The following is a 23974-nucleotide window of genomic DNA, read 5'->3' on the forward strand; positions in this document are numbered from 1 at the left end:
CCTGCTCTCCTGCTTCTTGAGCCCACGTGTGACAGGCTTCCTGTGGTCTTGAGAGGCATGGTATGCCTATCGTCTGCAGGCAACTATGGGTATTTAAAATCTCTTTCAAAGGCACTAACCTCTCTCCATGATGTCACTCGGTCCCCTTCATAAATTAAAGACCCTAGTACAATTCACAAGGCCAGCTTTCAGGAAATTCTGTTGTTGCATTTTGCTACAAGAAATGATAGGGGGTTAAAAAAAAAAAGGCAAGCAAACAAACAAACAAAAAAACCTAGAAGGCAAGTAATGCTGATTGGTATTAGAAAATACAAAAATGGAAAATATGAAAGGCTGAAGTGCCACAATAGCATCTTTGCCAGGATGTCAAGGAAGAGATTGCTCCAAACATTGATCCCCAAATATCCATGGAAATCCAGCAAGTTGGAGTTAACAAATCCTTTTTCTTTTCTGGGCTCTTTTCTGCTCTTGGTATTTACTGTGATATTGAAGCATTGGGAAATTAACACTGATGAACTTGAAGATACCTAAAAAACTGAGTTTTAACTATAAGAGAGATTCACAGTAGTTTTCGTCAGGATGTTTTCATATCACACTGAATGATATGTTACACTAGTGTACTCTACAGCCCTGAAGATATAAAAAATTTTCTCTTCAAGGTATGAGATATGATACAAAAATACATTTCTCATGTACAAAAAGAGAGAAAAAAGGAGATGAGGGGTACTGGGGGAGGTCAATTATCCTACAAGCTTCCAAGGAAAGAAGAAAAAAAATCCAAACTATCTGAAGATAAGAGGATGCCCAAGCAAAAGTCAAATTTACGCATTAAAAGACAGGAGTTATGCATATTGAACCTCCGTGACTTCCATCAGAATTTCAAGGACTATTCTACCCTGAAGTGATACTCTTAAGGAACTAACTTTTGTTAAAAATTAAGACATCTTTCATTTGGGTGTATCAGATTGTTCAACTGGCTTCATAGCCTATACTTAGCCAATCCAGAAAACAAGGTGCATATTATTTTAAGTATTTATTTATTCACATATTTGGTTGCATTGGGTCTTAGTTGCGACACATGGGCTTAGTCGCCTCACAGCAAGTGGAATCTTCCTGGACCAGTGATTGAACCCATGTCCTTGCATTGCCAGGCAGATTCTTAACCCCTGGGCCACAGGAAAATCCCAAGGTGTATATATTCTTAACAATAATTTCCAGTTGATGATGAGGCCTCAGTCTACCAGTACCCAGATATATGAGCCTTCCTCAATTTACTATAAGTTAAAATGATTTTTCTGCCAGGGTCTCAAGACAGCACAGTTCCATCAGGTTTCCAGGTGTGAGGGTGGGCAAGAGAAGGGTAGATGTTGTACCCACACAGTAATTTAAAACTTAAAATCTTTGTGCAGAGAACGTCAATTATCCCACTGCCTAACATGAGCAAAGCAAACACCCAGACATGCCAAAAACATAGAAATCAAATGCACAAAGGGAAAGAAGGCAAACACGACCTCCGTGGAGTTCTCTATAATCTGTGTGAAAACATCTGTCTCTAAGTATCTGCTGCTGCTGCTGCTAAGTCACTTCAGTCGTCTCCGACTCTGTGCGACCCCATAGATGGCAGCCCACCAGGCTCCCCCATCCCTGGGATTCTCCAGGCAAGAACACTGGAGTGGGTTGCCATTTCCTTCTCTAATGCATGAAAGTGAAAAGTGAAAGTGAGGTCGCTCAGTCGTGTCCGACTCTTGGCGACCCCATGGACTGCAGCCCACCAGGCTCCTCCATCCATGGGATTTTCCAGGCAAGAGGACTGGAGTGGGGTGCCATGGACAAAACTGGAACGGCTTCAACACAGAAACCAAGGATAAAGATTTGCCCAGGCAAATTCTAGAGGACATGTACATAATCTCAAGAAGTGAGCTGCAAATGCAAGAGAGTTTGGGTCCCGTTAATTGTGCACCTTAAAAACAGAAGTTTCATAAACATTCTTGAAAAACACCTGCTTCTCTTTTCCCAGTACTTGCAACTTCAAATAAAGCAGCACAGAAACACAGCACGGGAAGAGCTGAAAGGATACCTGGCCCAGAAAGTCTTGGTTCTACCCTATCTGCCAGGGGTCCCTGCAAACCTGTGTACAGGGGCTCTGAGAGGGCTGCCAGGATACACAGGTGACCAAGGAACGCTGATGGAGACGGCCATGAAGCCTAGTAGCAAAACCTGGGTCACCCTTTCCTTGATATCCTGTGCTTGTTTGGTACCCAGAAAGGGCCATCTCCACTAGCCCCTGATCCAAGCCTTACAAAGCCCCCTTTGTTTAGGACCCCCACAGCTGTCTGCCCCCCATGTACTTCTCTTCACCACTAGAGACCACCTAAAATGAAGCCAGCACATATTCCAAACCAAAAGCACCTAACATATATATTGTAAAAATTTCAGATAAAATAAATCTTCTCCAACTCTGGTGGGTTTCTGCTTATTGTTCCTGAGAATGCTTTGTAAGCAGCAACAGACTTGAAAGGTTATTAGCTGCTATGCTTGGTTTTCCTTCTAAGGTCCTGAGTCAACCAAAAACCAAAATGAAATAAGTATACAAAAAACCCTGGAGAGTGTAGCTTTCCTATATCCCCCTAGCTGGCCAATGGTAAAATTAGGACTCAAATCAGATACCTGAATGAGCTTCGATGCTCGCTCAGGCAGTTCTTGGTATCAAACTCCAATGATATTTCTTTGTCTGGTTCTTGAATTTTCCTTTAGAAAATGTGGAGGTTAAAATACATCAAAGTACAGAAAGGAGAGGGAATCTTAGGTTTTCTACAAATAATGACTTCTTCAGTCAGAAATCTGATTGATGGGGGCTTGGTTGAATCATCTAGGATCTCAAAGACATTGAGTTTCAACCTTGAAACCCAACAGTCCACATTCAGAAGCGACACAATTCATCAAATCAACATCAACCAAAAACAACATGAAATGAAGGTCACAGCTTTGGAACATGAAAAGAACACACTCAGACCTCACCCACCAATCCCTGTGCTGCAAAAGCAAACACTTGCCTTGAAACTTTCACAAAAGATCGAATTAGCAATTTCTTCCCCTCTGTGTAAAGTTTTAATAAACTCAACTCGATCTGCCTTTATTAAAAAACCTTACAAAAGATGTATTTAAATGCTTGAAAAAATTAACTTTATGCTCTATGCACAGATAAACTTCTCTTACTGTACAGCTAATATGGTTATATCCTTTGTTTAAAAAATATTTTTTTCCACTAATGACACTTGGTGGGTAGTCCTACATCAACGATCTTGTCAGTTCCTCCTGGAAGATGTCCTAAGAGTTGACATGTGGCCGGAAACACCCTCACAAAGCGCCCCTCTCTTGCTCAGGCATGTTTATTAAGGTTGTTTGGGGTTTGGCGTTCTTTTTTTCCTTCTTCTTTTTTGTCTCCGGAGAGAGGGCGCTGGTGCGGGGGGAGCCGGCCGGCTGGCTGGTTGTCACTTGCTGTTGGGGCGGTCAAGACTCTCCAGCACACGGGTGAGGCGGATGTTGAGCAGTCTGACCTGGTTCTCCAGTTGTTCCAGCTTCTCCTCCACGCTGGGGCCACTGGGGCTGCCTCGCCAGTAGAAGCCCATGGGCCCGGTCATGAAGTAGATGGCCACCACGAAACACAAGGGCAGCACGGCATTCTCAGGCTCGCCCTCATACTTGTGCAGGATGTACACGCAGGACATGGAAAACAGAATGACCCGCACCACCCAGAAGAAGCGGCCGAACACCACGTGTAGGGCGCTGAAGGTGAAGCCCAGGGCCAGAGACAGGAACCAGTAGGCCAAGAGAACGACGCCCACCAGCAGGAGGGCCCGGGCGGGGCTGCTGGCCACCGAGCTGGGGTTGAAGTACTGGGACAGGTTCGAGACTGCAGGACAGAACAGAGGGACAGCAGCCAGTTACAGGGAGTCACAGGGCTTCTGTGCGAGTTGGGCTAGGTGGCTCAGCTCACTGGCTGGGCTTCTTCCACACTCTGAGAAACTAAAGCTGGCTGCCTGGGTATAGAACCCTGGGAGAAGACAGGGCAACACTGTTCTATCATGGGTTTAAAACACCTTTCAGGTAGGGCAGAGCCTGTACACTGGCCTTCAGCTGCCTTCCTTCCTGTTTTCCATACCCAGCATTAGGCTGGGTGCACAGCTGCCTAGAAGGGTATTTCACAGCCTCCCTTGAAGTTAGCTACATAACTAAGTTTTGGTCAAGGAGAGGTGGGCAGAAATGTTTTGGGATGGCTTCCTAAAAGTAGTGGTAATAGGCCCTTTACCTCTTCTTCTTCTGCCTGCTGGAATGTGGATGCGATGGCTGGTAGAGGAGCAGCTGTCTTGGGTCATGAGGGAAAGGAAGTCACCTATTGGGGAGTAATAAGATGGAAGGGGCCTTGGACCTGAGGAGAATGTGCTGCAAAGCCACCTACCTGTGAACTTTTCACATAAGAGAAATATAAGCTTCCATCTTGTATAAGCTGCTGTAATTTGGGGGTCTCTGTTACTCACAGCCAAACCTAATTGTAACTGGTACCCACACATGAAGTTCCATCTTAAGAATGGAGTGAAATGGAGGACGTGCATCTTCTGTGTGCCCGACTTAAGAAAATTTTCAAACAGAAAAGTTAAAAGGATGGTAATATAAATACTCCTAATCAAAATTATCTAGGTTTAACAATGTTAACATTTTGCTCCATCTCTAGTCACATATCCCCCCCTTTTTTTAACCAAACCATTCGAAAGAGGCACACATCATACTTCAGCATGCAACTTTCTCTCCCACGTTTATTGAGACATAACTGACATACAGCATTATTTAAGTTCACGGTATACAGAATGACTTGACTTATATTGTGAAATGATCAAAATAAGCTTTGTTAATATCCATCATCTCCACAACAGTGTAAAGCAAATGTGTTGCAATTAAAAATACATAAGCAAAACAAAAAAATGTCCATCATCTCATAGATAGGGAAAAAAAAAAGTTTTCCTTTTCCCGAGAACTTTGAGGATCTCCTAACTCTAATAACTTCCAACTATACTGCACAGCAGGGTTAAATACAGTCATCACATTGCACATTACACCCCCAGGATTCATTTATCCTATAACTGCAGTTTGTACCTCTTAACCATCTTCCTCCAATTCCCCTATTTTCCATTCACTGTCTCTGGCAACCACAAATCTGATCTCTCAATTTATGAGTTGGTTTTTTTTAAGATTCTATATATAAGTGAGATTATACAGTATCTGCTTTTCTCTGACTTATTTCATTCAGCTTAATGCCCTCAAGGTCCACCCATGTGGTTACAAATGGTAGGATTTCCCGTTTTATGGCTGAAGAATACTCCAACGTATATAGACACGCCAAAATTTCTTTATCCATTTACCTGTCAGTGAACAGTTAGGTTGCTTCCATGTCTCAGCTATTCTAAGTAATGTTGCAATGTACATGACCGGGGACAGGGTGGGGGTGGGGGTTGGCAGTGATGGTGTAGTTATTTCTTTGATGCAGTTTTTTTGTTTCCTTCAGATATATTCCCAGAAGTAGAATTGCTGGATCGTATGGTAGTTCTACTTTTAATTTTTTTTTAAATTTTATTGATTTATTTTTGGCTGCGCTGGATCTTGGATGCTGCATGCAGGCTTTCTTTAGTTGTGGCGAGTGGGGACTACTCTTGGGTCGCAGTGTGTGGGCTTTTCACTGTGGTGCCTTCTTTTGCTGCAGAGCATAGGCTACAGGGCATGTGGGCTTTAGCAGCTGTGGCCCACAGGCTAAGCTGCTCCAAGGCATGTGGAATCTTTGCGGACCAGGGATGGAACCTGTGCCTGCTGCACTGGCAGGCAGGTTCTTATCCACTGCACCACCAGGGAAGTTCTCTGCTTTTAAGAGGAACCTCCATACTGTTTTCCATAGTGGTGGACTAATTTACATTCCCACCAACAGTGCCCAAGGGTTCCAACTTCTCCACATCTTCAGCAACATTTGTTCTCTCTTATCTTTTTGGTAACAGTCATTCCAATAATCAAATTAACATTTCATTGTGGTTTTGATTTGCATTTCCCTAATGACTAGCAATGCTGAATTACTGGTAATACAGTATCTTTTCATGTACCTGTTGACCATTCATATAGAAGGAATGTGTCCTTTTTTTCATAAATATGAAAACATTCATATTCATGTTTCCTTTTTTTGGAAACAATGTCTATCCAGGTCCCTTGTCATCCCATCACCCTTTTTTTCCTGGCTGTACCATGAAGCACGTGAGATCTCAGTGCCCTGATCAAGGATTCAACCCGCACCCTCAGCAGTGAAAGCTCAGAGTCCTAACCACTAGACCATCCAGGAATTCCCTTTTGTCCATTTTTTTTCTTCTTTATTTTTGCTATTGAGTTGTGTGAGTTCTTTATCTGTTTTGGATATAAACTCCTTAACAGATATGTTTGCAAATATTTTTCCATTCTGTAAGTTCATTTTGTTGATTGTTTCCTTGGATGTGCAGAAACTCTCTACTTGATGTAGTCCCACTTGTTTATTTTTGCTTTTGGTGTCAAATCCAGAAAATCACTGCCAAGGACAAGGTCGAAGAGCTGACTGCTTGTTTTCTTCCAGGAGTTTTATGGTTTCTGGTCTCACATTTAAGTCTTTAATCCGTTTCGAGTTAATTTTTGTGAGTGGTGTGAAATAGAGATCTAATTCCATTCTCTTACATGTGAATGTTTTCCCAGCACCACTTATTGAAGAGATTGTCTCTCCTCCATTAAGCATGCTTAGCTTTGTCAAACACTAGCTAACCGTATGTGTATGACTTTATTTCTCAGCTCTATTGGTCTATGTGTCTGTTGTTATGTCAATACTATACTGTTTCAAGCTCCATGTTCTTTTAAAAAATATTTTTATTTACTTATTTGGCTGCACCGGGTCTTAGCTGTGGCACAGGGAATCTCTGATTTTCATTGAGGCGTGCAAGATCTTCAGTTGTGGCAGGCAAACTCTTAGCTGCAGCATGTGGGATCTAGTTCCCTGACCAGGGACTGAACCCTTGCCCCCTACAGAGAAAGTGCAGACTCTTAGCCACTGGACCACCAAGGAAGTCCCTGCTCTAGCAAATTAACTGAGCAGGAGAAGGAGGTCATGGGAACTTCTAGTTTGCAGCCAGTTGCTCAGAAGCACGGGTGATGACCTGGACTCATGATGGGCATCCAAAGTGGAGGGTGGTCTTGTGGGACTGAGCCTTTTGCCTGTGGGGTCTGATTCTGCCTCTAGGTAGACAGTGTCAGAACTGAGTTGAATTCTCTGTCACCCCATGGCATCGGCACCTTGCCAGCTGGTGGGGGGAAGTCTACCTGCACACACACACACTTTGGAAGTTGGTCCAGGAACCTTTTTCAGTCGCACACCTAGAGCAGAGTGGAGCTGGTATTTCAAGGTTGACAGAGCCCCCCAGTCCCCGCCCTGTCCTGAGGCAGCCTCCAAGAGGAATCCCTACTTCCCCCGTATTGTCACAAGTGTCACAAGGGCTCCAAGGCTTCACAGAAAGTCAACAACTTGAAGATGGGAGACTGAAATCCTTCCTTCTGACTCTGGATGCTATTTCCCAGAAAAGTGTCTTCAGCCAGGAGATCAAGGGTGGAGCTAACTGTGCTGTCATTACAGTGGACATCGAGCCTGGGAAACATGGCAAGTGTGAATCAAGATGTGCTGGGCCAAATACAGACTAGATTTCCAAGACACTAGTATGCCCCCAAATCTAAGACACCTCATTAATAATTTCCTATTGATTCCAAGATGAGATGACAATTTTTTTTTCTTGTGGCTGTGCGGGTGGTTTATATCAAATCCACACTCCCTCCAGTGGAAGCGTGGAGGTTCAAGAGAAGTACCAAGATGGCAATATTTTTAATCTATTGGGTTAACTAAAACACCTTATTCATTTCACTGGTTTCTTTTTACCTTTCTAACATGGCAATTAGAACATTTAACGTCACATATGTGGCTGGCATTCTATTTCTACGGAACCACTCCAGGCTAAGGACTCTCCATTTTAACCAGTACCTTGAAACATTCTGAAGTAGGCAATTAAAGGATTGTGCTCACGGATGCATTCTGTACCAGAAAATCCAACTCTGGAGTCCAGTTTCCTGCAAAACCTTTTGCACCTTCAAACATCTCAGGGTAAGACACAGACTCCAGAGGTCTTCAAATGCTTTGAAACTTAATGCATCAAGGGGGAAAAAACCACAACACAGAAGTGAGTTCCCCAGCCACCCTTCTCATGAACATGAGTATTCAGGGCATCTTGGCTGTGGAAGAACTCTTTGATCTTTGATCTTCACCGCGGCATGTGGGATCTTTAGTTTCGGCACATAGGATCTAGTTCCCCAACCAGGAGGCTGACTTGACTCCAGTCTTTCATTTCAAGCCGAGTGCAATTTCTTGCAGTCAGGTTTGTTTCTCCAGGGCTCATTGGTCAGGGATGGAAATACCGAGCGTTTAATGATCTGGGCAGGTGGTGAAAATGGATTCCAAGCGGGATTGCACTCAATTGCAGGAGCCAGGTTCCGTGTTGACTCAGCCGGAGTCCCAGGAGGGGCCCCTCTGTAGCCCCAGGGGGCTTGGATCTGCACAGCAGCCTCTCAAATGGCGATGCTGCTGCCTCTGATTCTCTGCCTAAGGCCTCTCAGAGACTGAATTCGGTGGTTCAAAGCCAGAGGGTGGGTTCCCAGGGATGGAGGGGATGACAGTAGGTACGAACCAGGGTATGGGTTTGGGCCAGCAGCCAGCTCAACTCCAAGGCCTGTCTCTGATCTGTAAGGTGGGAATGCCAGGGCCGATGGAGAGGGCTGGGGGTGGTGGATGGATTCAAAGAGACGGTGCGTGGAACTCAGAGAGTGTATTGATCTCCTTGGGCTTCTGTAACAACGACCAGACGTGGTGGCTTCAAGCAACAGGAATGGAGCCTCACTGTTCTGGGGGCCAGAATTCTGAAGTCAAGGTGTGGGCGGGGCTGCACTCCGGCTAAAGCTCCAGGGGAGGCTCTCTCCCTGCCCCTTCTGGCTCGTCGACTGCACCCCTCCTTCTCCATCTCTGTTTTCACATTCACATGGCCATCATCTCCGTCTGTTGTCTGTGTCTCTGTCCAAATTTCCCTCTTTTTAAAAAATATTTATTTGGCTGTGTTGGGTCTCAGTTGCAGCATATGGGATCTTCGATCTTCATTGGGACATGCGTGATCTTTAGATTCAGCATGTGGGATCCAGTTCGTGATCTTTAGATTTGGCATGTGGGATCCAGTTCCCTGACCAGGGATCAAACCGGGGACCCCTGCATTGGGAGCTCGGAGTCTCATCCACTGGACCACCAAGGAAGTCCCTTCGTCTTCTTATAAGGACACCAGACATTGGATTGAAGGCCCACACTAACCTAGGATGACCTCATCTCAGCTTGATTACATCTGCAGAGACTTCATTCTCCAATAAGGTCACATTCACAGGTGTGGGGGTCTTGGGGGGCACTTTTGGAGAGGGACACAACTCAACTCACCAAAGCAGTGAAGCAGTGGGGCCGACAGGCCTCCAACTCTTACTGACAATGGGCCTTTTTGTACCAGGGGCAGAGCCAAGGCCAAGGTTGCAGCCTGGAGAAGGCATGCAAGACTTTGCTCATGGGATCGCAGAGGGGAGATGAGTAACACACACACACACACGGAAGGAGGACAGGAGGTGGAACAGCACGAGTGTGAGAACTGAGCATGAGGTTCCTCACACAAGGTGGTTAGGAGGGGCTTCTTGGAGGAGGTGCCATTTACCAGAGAACCAAGCATGGGAAAGATGGGAGCAGGCAAAGGGCTGGGAAGACCATCCCCAGCAGGGAACACACAGAGACTGGAAGGCGTCAAGCCGGGTATGTCTAGGAGCTAGGCAGTGTCCTTGGTGTGAACTGTGCCAACTGAAAGTGCATCAGGAAATCATTGGGCAGTTTTAATGAGAGGGACTTAATCTGACTTTTATATTTTGTTTTTTTAAAATCAGTAACAAAAAAAATAGTAATAAAAAAAAATCACTCTAGCTGATTTGTTGAGAAGGGACCCTGGTTAGGAGATAAGCAGGAAAGCGCTCACCCAGCAGGCCTAAGGCCACTTTCCAGAAAGGTTTGCAAGTTGGGCCCTTGGCCAGCATCTGGGAACTTGGATTTCTGGAGCGTGAGATTGGGATGCATAAGAAATTAGTGGCCTTCATCCCCTTTTCTGGCACAGGCTCCTAAAACCCTTACAATTTCCTAAGTGATAAGAGCAATAAAGGTGTCTTGATAATTCACAGCCCCTTTCACACATACCTGTGTTTGTTAATCAGGTGATTCTGAAAAGCCTCTAAAAATGTAGGCTGGTTGCCAAGGGAACCAACTTGGTTATTAGAGGGTTGAGGCTCTCGATTGACCCTTCTGACCTCTCGGGAGGAGGCGAAGGCTGAATCGATCACCAGTGCCCAGTGAGTCAGTAGAACTTGGAACGTGGAAGCTCCGAGTCCTGCCCAGAAACCCTGCCCCATGCATCTCCTTCACCTGGCTGTTCCTGGATTACATCCTTTCATAAAAAAACAGTTATCTACTGAGTAAACAGGTTTCCTGGGTTCCACAAGCAGCTCGAGCAAGTTACTTGAACCCAAGGCGGGGACGGGTCATTGGTACTCTTGATCTATACCAGCCGGTCGGAAGCACTGGTGACAACCTGAACGAGTGTCTGAAGTGGGGGCAACTGTGGGACTAAGCCTTTGATCAGTAGGATCAGATGCTACCTCCAGGGAGGCAGGCCAGAACTGAGTTCAATCTGGGCCTGGAGGTTTTGCACAAACAATGTGGTTCACGCTGATATCTGCTTTCCTTCCAGGAGCCTGGAATTTAGAAGGTGTGAGGCAGAGGGTACTTACATGACCAGCCCCTCAATAAACACCCTGGGTGCTGAGCCTCGACTGGATGTCCCTGGTTGAGGACACCTCACATGGGGATCAAAGCGTGTCCTGTGTGACACGCCCACCCCCGTCCTGGAGAGGGCTCTGGGAGCCTGTGCCGGGTTCCCCAGACTTCATCCCTTTGCTGACTGTGCTGTGTGTCCTTCCCTGTAACCATCACAGCTGAGGGTACCACCAAATGCTGGCTCCTGGGACTCCTTCTAGAGACGCATGGGACCTGGGGGTGGGGGGTGGTCTTGGCGACCCTGACAGACTGCTGCAGGCTTCCTGGAGAGAGGCAGCAGCCTGAACCAGGGCCATGAGCTGGAACGCAAAGGGTTCCAGCAGCTGCCTCCTGATTCCTGGACCAGCACATTGACTTCCTAGCGATCACACGTCACTCCTTCCGATGATTCTGTGAGCACCTCATTCTCTGTATTAAATCGCTTCCTGTCTGAGTAACTGGAGTAGTTTGTTACGGACCCCGACCACCCAAAGACTCCACCTCCAGTTCCCAAGGTTTGCCTGAGTGACAGTGGTGTCCGACTCTTGGCAATCCCATGGACTGTAGCCTACCAGGTTCCTCTGTCCATGGGATTCTCCAGGCAAGATTACTGGAGTGGGTTGTCATCCCCTTCTCCAGGGCATCTTCCTGACCCAGGGACTGAAGCCAGGTCTCCTGCATTGCAGGCTGATTCTTTACCATCTGAACCAACAAGGAAGCCTAGGGACAGACAAGTTGGCACTACCCACCTACACCTTCTAAGTAGCATCTGGGAATCCCAGCTACTTACAAACACAACTACAATAATAAAATAGGTTCTCTTGTATCCCTTCCACCAGTCTTCTCCTGCATCACCCGCCCTAGATACCACTCCCATAATTTGAGAAGCACCAGAATGAAACACGGCCTTCAAATGAATGCCCCCCAACACATACCGTCGAGTCCAAGAACTTCCAAGAGCTCTGCCCAAACTTTCCACACGGTTTCCACAAACATGTCCACTCCCAGCACGAACCTCTCGGTCAGCCTTGTCAGGAACTGCAGAAATGAGAGAAAAGTCATTACTGACTAGGCCACAGCTTCCTTCTTCCTAGTCCGGCCAAATTTACAGTGGAATGAGAAAACTCAGCCAGCTGATGACAAAGGCCATCCCAGGGCTTGGCCAAATCGCCCTGCGGATTAACGGAGCATGGAACCAGCTTGGGGCGCCAAGAACCAAGCGAATATGGTCAAATCTCCCTCCTGGACTTCCCTGGTGGTCCAGTAGTTGAGAACCCACCTGCCAATGCAGGGGACATGGGTTCAATCCCTGGTCTGGGAAGATCCCACCTGCTGTGGGGCAACAAAGCTGGTGTGCCACAACTACTGAAGCCCATGAGCCCTACAGCCCGTACTCTGCAAAAAGAGAAGCCACTGCAATGAGAAGCCTGCACACTGCAACTAGAGAATAGCCCCAGCTCTCTGCAACTAGAGAAGAGCTGCCTGCAGCATAAGACCCAGCATAGCCAAAAATAACAAATAAATAAGAAAAATTAAAAAAAATTAAAAAAAAAAGAAAAATATATTAAAAAAAAAAAAAGTCTCCTTTCTACAGGAGGAGGGATTCATCAGAGAAGCCAGAAGCCCTCTGCAAAGCTGCTCACTACACTCCTGATTACTTCCAGACTCTTCCTCTGCTGACTCTTGTCAAAGTCCCTGCCCGAATTCTCATTTCTAAATGGTGGAAGGTGTTGCAACCAACCTATTTCACCTGGAGGCCGGGTGCTGCTGCATGGGAGCAACTCTAAAGGGCGAAAACGGCAGTTCTCACAGTTGAGTCCCATTGTCACGTCTCGGGCACGTGCAAACAGTAGAGACGCACCTCCATCCCAGTTTTAAGGACCCGGGGGCCTTGGAGGGCTGCGGTAGCTCTCTCAGTATGAACACATGCAGTTTTATTTCACTTTAAGCAATATGCTATACACATGGTATAAAGTCTCACTTCCTACAACCTGAATCCCCCTTCCAGAGACAGCAGCGTTAACACTCGCATATGGATCTTCCCTTATATGCCTAGGTGAAGAATGGCACAGACAGGGACTTCCCTGGTGGTCCAGCAAATAAGACGACTCTGAGCTGCCAATGCAGGGGGCCCAGGGTTTGATTCCTGGTCAGGGAACTAAGATCCTGCATGCCCTGCAGTGTGACCAAAAGATAAAAAGGAAATGACCCCACCCCCCACCTACTAAATTATACACTTTAAATGGAAGGACTGTATAGTATTAATATATGATTTATTCCTCAATAAGTTGCTATTTAAAAACCGGAAGGATACTAGCCTAACACTGCAAATCAACGATAATTCCTTTACTTATTTACTGGCTGCATCTCATCTTTGTTGTAGCACTCAAGCTTAGTTGCCCTGTGGCACGTGGAATCTTATTGGACCAGGGGTGGAACCCATGTCCTCTGCACTGGCAGGTGGATTCTTAACCACTGGGGCACCAGGGAAGTCCTCAACTATACTTCTATTTTAAAAGAAAAAATTTTTAACTGAAAGAGTTGAAAATAATGGAACAGTTAACATTAAAAAAAAAAATCATGTGGGAAGGACAGAAGGAAGTATTTATGTCAGGGAGAAGAAAGGGGCCCTGGACCTCTCTTAGATAAGGGTAGGTGGGTGGGGGCATTTTGGAGACTGTACCATCCCCTGGAGAGAAGACACACTGGTGTCCGTTTAGTTACAATTCTTTTTTTTTATTAGAGAGTTTCACTGACGTATCATTTACATACCATAAAGTTCTTGTCTTTAACATGCACGATTCAATGTTGTTGTTTTTTTTTTAAAAATCCCCCATAATTGAATTTTAGAACATCTTCATCACCCCAAAAGGAGTCTTGTCCCCATCCGCAGTCGCTTCTCATTCCCTCCTCCCCTCAGCCTAGGCAACCACTAATCTTCCCGTCTCCACGGTTTTGCCTTTCCTGGACTTTCTGTACAAATGAAACCAGGCAATCCGTGACCTTTTGTGCCTGGCTTCTTGCACTCAAAATAATGTCAGGCTTCACCCATGTGGCAGCGTGAATCAGTACTTAGTTCCTCTTTCTTGCCAAATAGCATTCCCTTTCAGGGTTCTCCACGCTTTGTTCCTCCTCTCGTTATTCTTTAAAAGCATTACAATTTGTGCCCATTTGTCCACAGGTAGCAATTCCTACATTTTGTTCAAGTGGAGGAAAAGGGAAAGGACACCCTGGGGCACCTGGGAAAAAAATGAGCAGGCCATTCAAGGGCACCAGCTCCCCTAGAAAGGGTGTACGAAAGTAGCTATTTTGGGAGGAAGAGACATTACAGCTTCTGCTGCCACTGACCCTCTCTGTGCCTCAGTTTTCTCAGCTGTAAAATGGGACTAAGGAAGAATAGACATTAGGGAACTTCCCTGTCCACCAGTGGGTAAGAGTCCCTGCTCCCAATGCAAGAGGGCTCAGGTTCATTCCCTGGTCAGGGAACTAGATCACAGATGCCATAACTAAGAGTTCAAATGCTGCAACTGAAGATCCCACGTGCCGCAACTAAGACCCAGTGCAGCCAAATAAATATTAAATTAAAAAAAAAAAAATATGTGGGGACCCCTTAGGTTGTCTGTGTCAGATCTGAGGACAGCTGGGCAGCAACCCAGTGCATCCAGTAAGGTTGGAGGTCTAGTCCTCTCTCCAAAGGAGTTTTCTCCTTCCCACCAAACAACTGTCTTTGGGCAGGTGCTGGGAAACCCACTGGCCTGGACAGGACCTGGCTGTGCTTAGAGGAAAGGTCAGGCATACCTTGGGGACCAGCCGGGGCAGGAGAGGGTGATACATGGAAAGGCTCATCGTGGGCCTTTTGGACTGGATGGGAGGGAACACTCTGCCCCCTGGGGCTGGCATCGCTCACTGTGGTTTCTGCTCCAGCAAGTTAGTCCTTGGCTCCCTTGTCTGTGTGAAGACACAGGAGCCCTGAGGGGTGCTGCAGGCAGCACTGTATTCCTCCAAATCTCAGTGAAGATGAAATGAGGCCAATGTGGAGGACCTGGATCCAACAGGACTGGGGTCCCTACAAGAAGAGATGGGGGGCTTCCCCACAGGTCCTCCAGTGGTTAGAACTCTGCGTGGTCAATGCTACAGGTGCAGGTTCAGTCCCTGGTCAGGGAACTAAGATCCCACATGCTGTGCAGCGTGGCAAAAAAAAAGTTAACACTGCTTTGGATGGAAAAAAAATTAAAAAATTTTTAAAAAAAGAAAGAAAATGAGCCCACTCCAGTATTCTTGCCCAGGAAATCCCATGGACAAAGGAGCCTGGTAAGCTACAGTCCAAGGGGTTGCAAAGAGTCAGGCACCACCATGCCCATGTTTAACTGAATCTCTGCTGTACACCTGAAACTAAACCAACACTGTAAATCAACCATACGCCAATCAAAAAATTTTTGAGAGGAAAAAGAAAATGGGGACACAGACATGCACAGAGAAAAGATCACGTGAGGACACAGGGAGAAGACAGCCATCCGTAAGCCATGGGGAGAGAGGCCTCAGAAAGCAGCAGCCTGGCTTACACCTTGATCTCAGGTTTCCAGCTTCCAGACGGTATTTCTGGGTGAGCCAGCCAGACTGTGGCCCTTCTTCAGGGCAGCCCTGCAGACTAAGGTGGGGTTCAGCGAAGCCCAGAGCCTGAAGCAGTTCACAGAAATAGATGAAAAGCCAAACCAACGGCACGGCATGTTTTTCCTACAACCTATAAAATATAGCCAATATTTTATAGTAACTATAAATGAAGCATAACCTATAAAAAGCGTGAATGTTGTACACCGGGAACTCAAGACTCAACAGCATTGTACAATCATATACTACTGTACATCAACTATACCTCAATTCAAAAATTTAATAATAGAATTAAAACAAACAAAACTTGGGCATTCCCTGGTGGTCTAGTGGTTAGGATTTGGACTTTCACCACGGAGGCCCAGGTTCGATCCCTGGTCAGGAAACTGGATCCCAATTCAAATGAAGCACTTCTGCATAAAGATGTTTTGAGTTGGTCAGGGAAATAGAAAAATGGACTTGGGAGGGTTATTAAAAAATTGTCAGGAGCTATAATGATGGTATTGTGCAAACCATTTTTGCAAAACGTTTATCTGTTAAAAGACAGAGACTGAAATATTCAAAAATGAACCAATATGTCTTGGATTAGTTTTAAAACACTATGCCAGGCTTCAAACATTTTTTGATGGGGGAAGAGATACAACAAGAATGTCAAAACTGGGTGAAGGGTATAGAGGTTCATCATACGATTATTTCTCCCTTTGTGTCTCCTGGGCAATATTCAGGATGGAAAGCTAAAATTAAAAAGATTCAAGAGAGCCAACTCAGGAGGCCCACAGCTACAGCCAGTCCAAGGGAGAAGACACAATTACTCCAGCTCAGCATTTCATCACCCCGTCCTAAATCTGGAGGGCGTCCTAAACTCTCCTTACCCCCATTACCCCCAAGCACATTTAAACTGGCTCCCAAGCATTTTCAAAAGAAAAGCAGCAAAGGAGCAGTTTAGAGGTTGCCTAAGGATCTGAGGAACAGGAAGTAAGACAAAGTTAATGGGAACTGAAGTGCTGGAACACACAGGAGGATCAGGAATGCATTACAAAGGGGAAAAGGCACCTCTGGGAGGGTGGGTCAAAGCAATGGGACAAGATGACACCAATGTCCTGACATGCTGCCCTCTTAAAGACACAAGGCCCTCAGGTAGAATTCTTACTGGAATGGCAAGTCCTCAATCTAACCCAGAGGAAACAGATTAGATGCATCACGGGACAACTGAAAAACCAACTGGGTGTCAAAACCACAGGGAGAGGGACTTTTCTGGTGGTCCAGTGGTTAAGACTCCATGCTTCCAATGCAGGAGGCAGGGGTTCGATCCCTGGCTGGGTAACTAAGGTACCATGTGATATATGGTGAGGCCAAAAAGTAAGATAAACCACAGGGAGAAACCATGTCAGTCCCACTAGAATGGTTACGCTCAAAAAGACAGACAACCGTCAACAGGTGAATGGAGAAAGATGTGATATATACAAACACACACACACAAACCGGAATACTAATCAGTCATTAAAAAAAGAATGAAATTTTGCCATTTGCAACAACTTGGATGGACCTGGAGGGTACTCTGCTTAGTGAAATAAGTCAGACAGAGAAAGACAAATAATGAGACGTCCCTGGTGGTTCAGTGGTTACAACTCTGTGCTTCCACTGCACAGGGTGCAGGTCCTGGTTGGGGAACTCGGATCTGACATGCTGTGAGGCAAGGCCAAAAAGATAGACAAATACTGTATGATAACACTTTGGGGGGAATCTTAAAAAATATAACAAAGTAATGAATATAACAAAAAAGAGGCAGACTCACAGATACAGAGAACAAACTGGCGGTTACCAGCAGGGAAAGGGAAGAAGGGGGATGGACGAGATAGGGGTAGAGGTCTAAGAGACACAACTACTATGTATAAAGTAAGTCACAAGGATATATTGTATAGCACAGGGAATATAGCTGATATCCTATTATGATAGCTATAAATGGTATATAGTCCAAAGATATTGAATCATCGGGTTGTACACTTGAATCTAGTGTAATATTGTAAATCCACTATATTTCAGCTAAAAATAAACTGAATTAAATATATCCAAGGGGTGGTGGGGAAGACAGGAACTTATGTTGGCGAGGATGGGGAGAAACTGGAATCCTTATATACTGCTGATAGAAATGCCAAATGGTCCAGCTGAACAGAAACCCCTTGAGATGTCCAAGCTGCCATGTGCTGTGCTGTGCTTAGCCACTCAGTTGTCCAACTCTTTGCGACCCCATGGACTATCCATGGAATTCTCCAGGCAAGAATACTGGAGTGGGTTGCCATGCCCTCCTCCAGGGGATCTTCCCAACTCAGGGATGGAACCCAGGTCTCCCGCATTGCAGGCAGATTCTTTACCATCTGAGCCACCAGAGGAGCCCAGAAAGTCCATGCCTAGGTACATACTCCAAAGTAAACATATATTCATGGAAAAACTTGCACATGAATGTTCGGAGCAGCACCATTTAGTAGCCAAAAAGTACAAACAACCCAAATGCTCATTAACTGATAAATGGATCAAAGGGAAACCCTAAGAAGGAAGGAAATACTGACAAAAGCTTCAAAATGGATGAACCTTGAAAACATAATGCTGCGTGAAAGAAGCAAGATGCAAAAGATCACCTACTGTCTGACTCCACTTACAGGAAATGTCCAGAATGCATACGCAAATCCATAAGAACAAAGACTATGGGCCGCCAGGGGCTGGGGGAGATGGGGTGACCACTAAGAAATTTAGGGTTTCTTTAAGGCAGGGAGGAGTGATGAAAATGTTCAAAACTGATTGTGGTGATGTACAGAAATGTGGTAAAATGTACAGAATGTGGTGATGTACAACCCTGCTGAGTATAATAAAAGCCATTGAACTTTCAGTGAATGAATTGTATAGTATCTGAATTATAACTCAATAAAGCTGTTAAGAAAAAGAAGACATAAACATCAATGTCATAAAAGCACCGACTCCCATTCCCAAAAAGGTAAAGGGACTGTGATAGATTAAAAGGAACTAAACTAAAGAGGCATTAAAACCAAATGCAATGAGCTGTTGATAGGGTGCTGTATTTTTTTTTTTTTAAGCTATAAAGGAAATGTGAATATGGGCTGTATATTACAAAATGTTATTGAACTAAATTTAAGTTTGGGGGCAAAGGGGCCATGGTATTATGGTTCTGTAGGAGAAAATATTCTTGCCTGGAAAATCCCACGGACGGACGAGCCTGGTAGGCTACAGTCCATGGGGTCTTGAAGAGTCAGACATGACTGAGCGACTTCACTTTCACTTTTCACTTTCACGCATTGGAGAAGGAAACGGCAACCCACTCCAGTGTTCTTGCCTGGAGAATCCCAGGGACGGAGGAGCCTGGTGGGCTGCCGTCTATGGGGTTGCACAGAGTTGGACACGACTCAAGCGACTTAGCAGCAGCAGCAGCAGGAGAAAATATCATCATGTCCACAATTTACTTTCAAAAAAAAAAAAAAACAACAACAACTCTGTGTGTGTTTGTAGAGAAAAAGAAACAGTTTGGGGAGAATATGGTATCCCAGGTGGAGTATCTCACTGTTAACTTATTCAATTCTTCCAGCTTTTCAAAGAAAAAGTCAGACATTATTTTGATGATGGTAATGATGTCAGGGGTATATCCATATGTCAAAATTTACCAACGCGTACACTTTTGTCCCACTTTAAATGTGTGCAGTCTATGTCGATGACACCTCAATAAAGCTGTTAAAATGTTGGTGGGGGAAAAAAAGACCGGAATGTGTCAAAGTTACTCTGCTCAAAATATTTTCTTACAAAGCAAAAAAAATGCCAGCCTCTTAAAAAGAAAAAGACTAACAGTTTCAGTAATGGCAAAGGAAAACAAAAATCAGTTCCCAGTAAAGATGCCACTGGATTCCGAAAAAGTGAAAAGGTCACCTATCTCACAATAAAATAATAAAACCAAATAGTTTACTGACACCTCGTTGGAGAGGTACTGGAAAGCAACCCTCACATGTATGATAGGAATGGAAACTGGTGTAACTGGGGAACATTTCAGTAATGTCTCTCAGTACTCAAAATATATACGAACTGGAACTGTGTATAAAGGACACGGCAGACAAAGCTAGTTTATGTTGTCAGAGTTAGGAGAGAGGTTATCTTGGGGCTAGGGGATTGGACCCCTATATTTCCAGTGCGATGTGTGGGTCACATGGGCATGTTTGCTATATGACAATTCATTTCACTGTATACTTAACACAGAAAAGTGCACTTTTTATATTTCAATTAAAAAATTTTTAATGCACAGACCCTTTGGCTCAGCAATTGACTTTCTAACAATTTACAGATGAACCTGTATATGCACGCTCCAAAAAATCTAGATAGAAAAACCTTTACTGCAGCCAGCATTGGAGTGGCCAATCCAATCCAATCGGAAACTAACAAAACATGCACCATCAGGAGGAGCTGGTTAAATGAGGGTACATCTTTATACTAAACACACCAGATGAATCCTTATATCTTCTACCATTTTACTAAATACTTATTCAGTGCCTGGTATTGTACACCATGACTAGTCACATTCAGCCTGCCAATTTATCCCCTTTGCACAAAGGAGACACACAGAGGTCAAGCAACCAGCCCAAGGTCACAGAGCTAGTAAGAAGCAGAGCTGGGATTCGAACCCAAGTCTCTGGGAGAGCAAGGCCTAGGCTCTGAACCAGAAGGGCTGGGGTTAATTTTAGACAATTCCTAGATAGAGCATAGAGTGTCTCATTAAATACCCTCAAACTTTACAACCCACTAAGAAGGTCTGGCTTGTTGAAAACTATAGTTGCTAGTAGATTCAGTTTTCCTTTAATTATAATTAACAGAGCAATTTCCCCAAGCCTGGCTGGTCTAGGCTACACTCCACAGGAAATGTCAGGGAGCTTCATTTTGGACGCTGCACTGATTGAGGGGCTCAGGGAGAGTTGTGATACCAAAAAAGCAGTGAAGGTACCAGCGTGGACTCCAGACCCACTGTGTACATGTGTGTGTGCATACTCGGTTGTGTCCGACTCTTTGGAGCCCTCCAGGTTCCTCTTTCCATGGGATTCTCCAGGCAAGAATACTGGAGCGGGTTGCCATTTCCTACTCCAGGGGATCTTCCTGACCCAGGGATTAAACCTGCATCTCCTCCATTGACAGGTGGATTGTTTACCACTGCACCACCTGGGAAGCCCCACTATGCCTGGGTTCAAATCCTGGCTCTGCCACCCAGGCTGACTTGAAGCCAGTCACTTTACCACTCTGTGCCTCAGTTTCCCTATCTGTAAAATGGAAATATTAACAGTACCAACCTTATAGGCCTATTCTAAGGATGAAGTGAGTTGTTCTACTTATAAAAGAACTTAGAACAGGGAGTGCTTATATGCTAGAAGGGATGTCGCCCAATTCACAAATTGCTGACTAAAGCCAATTATGATCTTAAAAAAAAGAAAAAAGGCATGGATTTCCCTAGGGGTTCAAACTCTGCACTTCCACTGCAGGGGGCATGGGTTTGATCTCTGGTTGGAGAACTAAGATCCCTCATGCTGCTTGGCCAGAAAAAAGGAAGTGCATTTTAAACAAATGTGCGTGCTAAGTTGTGTCAGTTGTCTCCAACGCTATGTGACCCCATGGACTGTAGCCCGCCAGGCTCCTCTGTCCATGGAATTCTCCAGGCAAGAATACTAGAGTGGGTTGCCATTCCCTTCCCCAGGAGATCTTCCTGACCCAGGAATCGAACCCACATCGCTCATGTCTCCTGCATTAGCAGATGGGTTCTTTACCACTAGTGCCATCTGGGGAGCCCTTCAAATATCTGTTTCAATTATTAACAAATATTAGTTAGTATTATGGTCATCTCTATTGAAAGCACAAACCTTGGTTTACCTCAAAAGGAATTCTGATTTCAAGATTCTCAGATACTTTGCCAGAATACAGATGTCTTATCGATACGAACCCACATCTGAACCCCTAAATATCTACTTTGTATTTCATGTCTGTGAATCTCAGATTCCCAGATAGAATAATCAGCCTTGACATGGTGGCTTGTGCTTAACCCTCCCCCAAAAAGGCCAGACTTCTTTTTGCTGTGAGTGAGTGAAGGTAGCTCAGCTGTGTCCAACTCTTTGCGACCCCATGGACTGAAAAGTCCATGGGATCTCCAGGCCAGAATACTGGAGTAGGTAGCCTTTCCCTTCTCCAAGGGATCTTCCAAACCCAGGGATCGAACCCAGGACTCCCGTATTGCAGGTGGATTCTTTACCAGCTGAGCCACAAGGGAAAGTCTTTTTGCTGTAAAACAAATTATTTCTGCCTTCAAATGGCTAAGGCACACAGCAGGAGGTAGGTGCAGATTCACCCTGCATACTCAGGCAGTCTGGATGGCCATTTCTCTGCACTCAGGTGTTCTGTGCTCTCCCTCTGAAGCCAGCTACAAAGAGATATTCCCCCGCCCCATTTATCCATAACCTTTACAGCCTCTCAGAACACCCATAGGAGAGGACAGTCAGAAGTTAACAGTTTTCCTAACAAATTAACCTATACTTCATTTCATCCAATTAGAATATTCAGCCAGTCTGATTTGGGGTTTAATGTTTTCTTTCCCCTTCATCTCAAGCAGCAGAAAACATTTTTTTAAAACCTGAAAGCGCTGCCAGCAGGGCTAAGCAACCGAGATTTGAGCATTGGCCAGGATATAACTAACAGTATCTGACACTGATTCAGCCATGACTCTGGGCCAAGAAGGGACCAACGATTCATAATTACAAGAGGATATGATTATCCCCATTGAAAGAATAAAGAGACTGAGCCTCAAAAAAGTGAAGCCACTTGCCTGAAGCCATCCAGTCAGAGGTGGAACTTTTCTCCACTCCAAAAGCCCAAGGCTGGTGCAGAGCAAAGAGCTTAAGAGAAGGAACAGTATGGGCTGTACTTCAGGAACCGCCTGACCACATGCAACCGTCCCCCTTATTCACTTCCCCTTGCTCGGTGGACTGTTTAACCCCCAGTGGCTCACCCAGCTACCTAGGGCAGAACGGGGAAAGGGCTCCGGAGCGCTCAACACCATCCCCAGGGGCCAGGGGCTCCTCAACAGCTCCAAAGTAAATAAAACGCTCCAAGTGAGAGGCCCAGAACACAGTAGGTGCTTAAACGGGTCACTGTGCCAGGTTGCCAAAGCAACGGAGCAGACTGCATTACTCTCATCCTTAAAAAAATTACAGTAAAATAATAAAAAGCCTAAATATCTTCAAAGCAGAAGGAGGAGGGCCTAAGGTGCCCAGGGGAAGTGGGTCGGCGTTAAGGCTACAGGAAATTCGGGGTTGCTGGGGAGAGCGCAGCAGCGTGGGGAGAGGGCGCCGGCGAGCAGGGCGCCCCCTGGGCAGCCGCCACGGTGCCTGGCTCACAGTAGGCGCTCATTCAAACGTGTTGAATGAATGAATGAGAGGCGCGGCGGCGTCAAGGCTGCCGAGGGGAGGCCCGGACCTAGTGCCCTCGGGAGCAAGGTTCAAGGAGAAGTACCGCATGGAACACAGGGCGCGCCGAGGCCCTGCGCACTAGACCTGCGCCGGAACTCGCCCCCAGACACGACGCTGGCCCAGCCCGGGCTCGGGCCACAGGCGGCAGGCCCGGACCCACGCCCCAGACCCGGGCCTCCCTTTTTCTGAGCCCGGCCGGCCTGCAGCCCCGGAGGCCGCGCACGGCCCAGGAGGGCCCTGGGCGCCAGGTGCGCGGCGGCCGAAGCAAGGTGACCGCGGGCGCGGGCCCAGCGCCCACCTTCTGAGCTGCGCGCACGTTGTCCTCGCCGAACAGGCTGCTGACGCTCTGCGAGAAGGTGTTGACCGTGCGGCGGTAGCTGTTCTTCTCGGTGCCGCCACGGCTCCGCGCCCCCTGTGCGCCCGGGGCCACCAGCCCGAGCAGCAGCAGCAGCAGCAGGAACCCTGTCCGGGCCCGGGGTCCTCCCGAAGCGCGCGCACCCATCCTGGAGCCGGCGGGATGTCGGGTCAGGAAGAAGGATGAGGGCCGCACGGTGGGACGCCGCGGCTCCGGCGGGGATCGTGTTGGCGCGCTACTGGGCCGCGCGCCGCACCTCTGCCCGCGCGCCGCCGCCGCCTCCGCCGCCGCCGCCGCGCCACCTGCCCCGCCCCTCGCGCAAAGGCGCGACGGCCCTGCCCACGCCTTGCCCCGCCCCCGGACGCGGGACCTGCCGACGACCTGGCGGGAGCGCCGGACAGCTGGGAGGTTACCGATCTCCCCGCCACCCTCCCCCTTGAGCCCTCTTGTGACCTGGGTGGCCTTAAATCTTTCCTTTAAAAAACCCCCAAAACTTTATCTTAAACTTTTCTAGAAAAAGCAACCCAAGATTGTAAA

General features: G+C 46.4%; 1 protein-coding gene across 1 annotated transcript; it reads right to left on the reverse strand.

The window, feature by feature from the left end:
• Positions 1–1018: 1018 nt before the first annotated feature.
• BRI3BP (BRI3 binding protein) lies at positions 1019–23744 on the reverse strand. Its single transcript, XM_069557399.1, has 3 exons — positions 23381–23744; positions 11914–12016; positions 1019–3913 (listed from the first exon to the last, which is right to left on the reverse strand). Exons 1-3 carry the CDS (start codon positions 23582–23584, stop codon positions 3492–3494), a joined length of 729 nt encoding a protein of 242 aa, XP_069413500.1. The 5' UTR covers positions 23585–23744; the 3' UTR covers positions 1019–3491.
• Between the last annotated feature and the right edge of the window lie 230 nt (positions 23745–23974).

This window comes from Ovis canadensis, chromosome 17, assembly GCF_042477335.2.
Source record: "Ovis canadensis isolate MfBH-ARS-UI-01 breed Bighorn chromosome 17, ARS-UI_OviCan_v2, whole genome shotgun sequence".
Lineage (NCBI taxonomy): Eukaryota > Metazoa > Chordata > Mammalia > Artiodactyla > Bovidae > Ovis > Ovis canadensis.

Excerpts from the sequence above, each read along its gene's own strand:
- BRI3BP (XM_069557399.1), bottom strand. The coding sequence starts at position 23,584 with ATGGGTGCGCGCGCTTCGGGAGGACCCCGGGCCCGGACAGGGTTCCTG. Across the intron at positions 12,017-23,380 it reads ACGTGCGCGCAGCTCAGAAG|TTCCTGACAAGGCTGACCGA; the intron begins GTGGGCGCTGGG and ends TCATTTCTGCAG. Across the intron at positions 3,914-11,913 it reads GGAAGTTCTTGGACTCGACG|TCTCGAACCTGTCCCAGTAC; the intron begins GTATGTGTTGGG and ends TCTGTCCTGCAG.